The 6,000-nt window shown below is 39.9% G+C and overlaps 1 protein-coding gene across 4 annotated transcripts in view; it reads left to right on the top strand.

Annotated features, from left to right (window-relative positions):
• The first annotated feature begins 3,734 nt into the window (after positions 1 to 3,734).
• The window catches only part of mis18bp1 (MIS18 binding protein 1), a 71,396-nt gene continuing 69,130 nt past the window's right edge, over positions 3,735 to 6,000 (top strand). Inside the window, exon 1 of one of the 4 annotated variants that reach the window (XM_063062521.1) lies at positions 3,735 to 3,794. Coding sequence is in view for 2 of the 4 variants with exons in the window: in XM_063062778.1 (XP_062918848.1) it covers positions 3,773 to 3,794 (22 nt within the window). In the remaining 2 variants the exon portion in view is untranslated. The remainder of the gene's footprint in view (positions 3,795 to 6,000) is intronic. The other 3 variants (XM_063062603.1, XM_063062778.1, XM_063062948.1) reach the window with 3 other exon arrangements.

Raw genomic sequence — 6,000 nt, 5'->3', positions numbered from 1 at the left:
CTGGGTATGGCAAACAGAGTCTTTCAAATATTTGGGCATCATGATGCCAAAAGATTTGGCAAAATTATCAGAATGCAATTATCAGCCTATATATAAAAAAATTAAGGAAGATATAACAAGATGGAACCTAACTCCTTTTTTTAGTCTCAGTTCAAGGATTTAATCTATTAAAATGAATATACTGCTCAGACCCTACCAATAGAGATTGATCAAAATCAATTCAATGAATGGAACAAAATGTTATCAAGATATATATGGCAAGGTAAAAGGCCTAGAGTTCATCTCAAAACTTTGCAATTAGCCAAGAAAAAGGGGGGATGGGGCCTACCTTCTCTGAGAGATTATTATTTTGCAGTACAGTTGAGAGCTTTGATATGTTGGTGCAACCCATCATATGATGCTCAATGCAAAAACATTGAGGAGAGGATACTTTCCATCCCCATACAGGCAATTTTGGCTGATAACAACCTACAAAGGTATATAAATACCATTGATAACCCATGGGTGAAATGGACTCTTAAAATACGGAAAACTATTATAAAAGAACATAAACTAGACAGAGATATTGCAATTCTTAAATGGTGTGCATATGACTCGGATTTTACGCCAAATAAAATGGACTCTAGATTTAAGGACTGGACAGCTAAAGGAATAACATTTCTTTGCAATATAATGTAAGAAGGAACACTGTTCAGTTTGGAAATGCTCAAGGAGAAACACATATTAGAAAAACAAGACTTTTATTGGTGTTGACAGATGCCACAGTATGTTAATAGGATGGTTAAAAATGTAACCAAGGCAAGTACATGTTTTATAGAGCTATTTAGAAAAGCATATAATTCAGATAACAGTAGTAGAATAACTTCAAGCATGTATAAGAGTTTGTCAAATCTTAAAACACACTCAACTTCATACATTAAAACAAAATAGGAGAAGGAAGGAGGGATAATAATATCTGAGGAAGAATGGACAATAATATGGAGGTATCAATGGAAGTGTACCAGTTCACAGAAATGGAGGGAGCTTGGATGGAAAAACTTGTTAAGATATTTTATTACACCCTCTCAGAAATCCCATTATGATAGTAACCTCCCTGTTTGCTGAAGAAATTATGGAAATCAAAATGTAAACCATTATATTTTCTGGGAATGCCCTGTTATCAAAGACTATTGGAGTGGGAAACCCTACAAAACATCTTTAAATGTGAAATACCCTTAGAAAGTAAGACCATATATTTTGGGTATATACCTCAAGAATGGTTGAAAAGAGATAAATATTTAATGAATGTACTGCTGGTGGCTGGTAAAAGGACTCTTACCAGGAAATGGTTATCACAGGAGAGCTCAACTCTAAATGCATGGATGGAAATTACAATGGACATTTACAAAATGGAGAAGATAACAGCATCTGTTAATCATAAGTTGGAACGATTTGATTCATACTGGGAAAAATGGTTTAACTACATAACACCTCATAGGCCTGATTTCATTCTCACAAGTCAAATATGTTGTTAAAAAAAATCACTCCCTACTTGTACATAGTTTTCTCTAAGATACATATTATGTGGAGATTTGTTGCAAATATGACTATATGATATATATGTACAATATCTGAAATACATCTTATGGAAATGTTTGTTTGATGATGAACTTCAATAAAAAATAAATTACAAAAAAAAGAAAGGCAGCGTCCATTATTAAGGACCCCCAGCACCCAGGGCATGCCCTTTTCTCACTGTTACCATCAGGAGATTCAGGAACAGCTTCTTCCCCTCTGCCATCCGATTCCTAAATGGACATTGAATCCTTAGACACCACCTCACTTTTTTAATATATATTATTTCTGTTTTTTGTACAATTTTAACCTATTCAATATAGTATATTGTAATTGATTTACTTATTATTATTTTATTTTGTGTTTTTTCCTTCTATATTACGTATTGCATTGAACTGCTGCTGCTAAGTTAACAAATTTCATGACACATGCCAGTGATAATAAACCTGATTCTGATATAGATAACAAACAAGAAAGGACCCTGTGGCACTCCACTAGTCACAGGCCTCTAGTCAGAGAGGCAACCATCTACTATCACACTCCAGCTTCTCCAGCCAATGTCTAATCCCCAATTTACTACCTCATCTTGAATCCCAAGCAACTGAACCTTCTTGGCCAACCTCCCATGCGGGACCCTGTCAAATGCCTTGCTGAAGTCCATGTAGACAACATCCACTGCCGTGCCTTCATCAACTTTCCTGGTAACTTCCTCAAAAACCTCTCTAAGTTTGGTTAGACACAAGGAGAGAGGACAATTAGCCATGGGAGTAAGGGAAAGTGGAGGGGAACCACAGGGAGTTGCTGGGCAGGTGGCTGAGGGTGACCAAAATGGGGAATGGGAAAAGGGGGAAGGGGGGTAATTGCCATAGATTAGAGAAATCAATGTTCATGCCAACAGGTTAGTGGCTACCCACACAGAATGTGAGGTGTTTGGTTATCTTAAATTAGTGTGACCCTTATTGTAAATACTTTCCTTATGTACTCAATCAAAATCCATTCATAGTGTTAAAAATTCTCTTAAATATCAAAGTCTTAATTGCACTCAAGACAAAGGATATCTTAATAGTACAGAAGCCTAGAAATATGGGGATAACAGTTGTGCAGGCAAATTGTGTTGCACCAGATCAGAGGCAGAATGGTCTGCTCCAGTTTCTAAAACACAAGAGATTCTGCAGTTGCTGGAAATCCAGAGCAACACGTACAGAATGCTGGAGGCCAGGCAGCATCTATGAAAGTGAATTAGCAGTCGATGTTTTGGGCCTAGATCCTTCATCAGGATTGGAAAGGAAGGGGAAAGAAGCCAGAATAAGAGGGTAGGGGAAGGAGTACAATCTAGAAGGTCATAGGTGAAGTGAGGCATAGGGAGGTAGTTGGTGGAAAACGTAGAGTGCTGGAGAAGTAATCTCCTCCTTGAAGGTTGGGTAGACTTCAATCTGATAGCATGACTTCTCTAACTTCCAGTAATTTTTCCCCTTCCCTCTTCTTCCATTCCCTACTGTGGCTTTCCTCTTCTCCTCACCTATCACCTCCCCCGGTGGTCCGCTCGCCTATCATGTTCCTTTTTCTCCAGTACTTTACCTTTTCCACCTATTACCCCCTTGCTTCTTACTTCAGCCCCCTTACGCACCCACCTGGCTTGACACATGACCTTCCATCTTGAACTCCTTCCCCTACTCCACCTTTTTATTCTGGCTTCTTCACCTTTCCTTTCCAGTCCTGATGAAGGGTCTCCGCACAAAACGTTTACTGTTTATTCATTGCCATTGCCTGACCTGCGGAGTTCATCTAGCATTTTGAGTGTGCTGCTCCAAATTCTTCTTACCATTAGCAGCAAAAAGCCTCGCATTCTATATCAGTGAAGCTTCATATACCAATTTGCTAACTAATCACATCAGAATCCTTTGCAAGCATTGATCCCGCGTTCTTAAAAAAATGTCCAAAATGTTCCAGCTTTTGCTCTATGTCTATGCTCATATTTCTAAAGCCATGGATTTCACTTGCTGTTTCCTCAAAATAATCTTAATAGGAACACAAGCAGAGTATTTTAAGTAAACTTAAAATATTTCTTTAAAAAGAAGGCACGCACCATGAAGGGCTGCTCACAAGGGGAAATGGTTCAGTCAGTACCTTGTCGCAGGCAAAGTACGTCATGGATACGAGGACCAATCGGCGTCGAAAGCCCAGATTCGAATGTCCCTGACGATCCTGCCCGTTAGAAATGGAGGGTTTGGGTTCTGCTGGTGAGTAGTGACCGAAATGTTTTGGCAGGTCCTGGGGAGAAGGGTAGTTATGGTGCGGTGGTAAACGGGAGTGGTGGTGACACATCCGGCGGCTCCCTATAGGTCTTAGCTAACGCCTCCACTTAGTGTGGCGCTATATTGGCAATAACAGTGTGCGGGTCACTGGGACAGCCCGGCTTGCAATAACAATCGGTTGCGTGAGCCGCATGTCTTTTGTGCCCCTGTCGAGCATCAGCTCCCAATGATACCAGGCTAAGCTGATGTGGGTTACCAGACTGCCTTGGACCTCTTCAGAAACCGCTTGCCCGCTTAATTATTGCAGGGGAATTTAACCAGTCTTGATTTCGGTTGTTACCAGTTGTCTCACCAGTAACGCTTCTTATGTTTTGTATTACAGACAGCTTGTTCATTGTTTGGTGTTTTGTAGAAAGATAACCAGGAATTCACATTTCACTCACTGAAATGCACTCAGGACTAATGAATTGGACAAAAGCTCAATAAATTGAGACAGACATTTAATTAGTTGGCTAGGTGGATCTTTACTAAATCTAAATGGATTTCTGACTAGAATGTTGTGCTTCGTTATCATCTAACTTGCCTGCCTTTATAAAATGAATAAATTTTCTGTGGAATTATAGAAGAGGGAATCTTGGCATGACTTCCCTTTCTGAAGGAAATTGACAAGATCATTATCGGCAGACTGTTACCTCCAGCTGGGAACTGAGCAGATGACATATCATTTCAATAGGGGCTCCTTTTTGGATTGAGGTGTATGTTTCGAATCTTTGGAATACTTGACTCCAGACCTGTGACTACTTGGTTAACTATCTGTATTTTGGTCTGAGATCAAAAGCCTTTTGGACACTAGGTGAAATCTCTCATTCTTGTATTAATTTCTTATCCACAAACTAAATCGGCAATGTCCTCAAGGGTTGTTTGCTAGTGCTGTTGGGGTGGGTTTACGTTAAATGGCAGGTGAATGGGAATCCTGGCAGAACAACAGAGATTAGATTAGATTATGAGGGCACTCAGTTCTCATTTGTTGTCATTTAGAAATGCATGCGTTAAAAAATGATACAATTTTCCTCCAGTATGATATCACAGAAACACGACAGACCAAGACTAAAACTGACAAAAAACACATAATTATAACATATAGTTACAACAGTGCAAAGCAATACCATAATTTGATAAGAGCAGACCATGGGCACGGTAAAAAAAAAGTCTTAAAGTCCCGATAGCCCCAACATCTCACGCAGACAGTAGAAGGGAGAAACTCCCTGCCATGAGCTTCCAGTGCCGCCAACTTGCCGATGCAGCATCCTGGAAGCACCCAACCACAGTCCAACTCTGAGGGAAGCAAAAGTGAGAATGGAGAAAAATCACAATAGAATACAGAAAAGTCATATGCAAAGGACGCAAAGGTTGCTGAATTCATAAAAGACAATGTGTGTAAGGACACATTATCTGAATGGCCATAGTATTGGAAGCAGATTTGGTGAATGTGTCGTAAATCACTACAAAGCTTATGATTTAGTGGCCATTACAGAAACATGGTTGCAGGGTGGAGATGATTGGCAATTAAATATCCAAAGGCTTCAGGTAATACAGAAGGATAGGTAGAAAGGCAAGGGAGCTGGCGTAGTGCTCTTAAATAAGGATAAGATCAGGGAAATAGCGAGAGATGATATAAATTCTAAGCGGTAGAATCTGAGAAGAGATTAGGATTAAGAAAGGGAACAAATCGCTGGTGGGAGTTGACCATAGGCCATTGAATAAACTCTTCTCGGCCTCCAGCCGGGTACAGGTGTCAATTTTAATCGGTTTCAATGACAAACTCTGCCATCTTTATTAATCCTCATCCAATCAGGTTTCCACTGTGCCACCTTGTTTACAATCAATTTTCAGTTCCTATTCCAGCTTACACCTGATTGGATGAGGACCAACCAATCAGGAGGGATGGATGACAGGGGTATAAGTACCTCCAGACTAGACATGCCTAGGCATCACCCCACTGAAGATAGAAGAGTTTGTCAGTTAAAAGTGACACTGGTACCCAGCTGGAAGCCCAAGAAGAGTTTATTCATAATATACACTGGAAAAGCACTAGACCCTTTTTCATCAAATCATAATATTACAATGGCATGGGCAATAAACCGAGAAACATCTGATGCATGAATGAATGGAACAGAAGATGTCATGGTGG

The sequence above is a fragment of the Mobula hypostoma genome, chromosome 1 (genome assembly GCF_963921235.1).
Source record: "Mobula hypostoma chromosome 1, sMobHyp1.1, whole genome shotgun sequence".
NCBI lineage: Eukaryota > Metazoa > Chordata > Chondrichthyes > Myliobatiformes > Myliobatidae > Mobula > Mobula hypostoma.
Note: the sequence above shows the minus strand (reverse complement) of the source record. Positions and strands in the feature narration are given on the sequence as shown.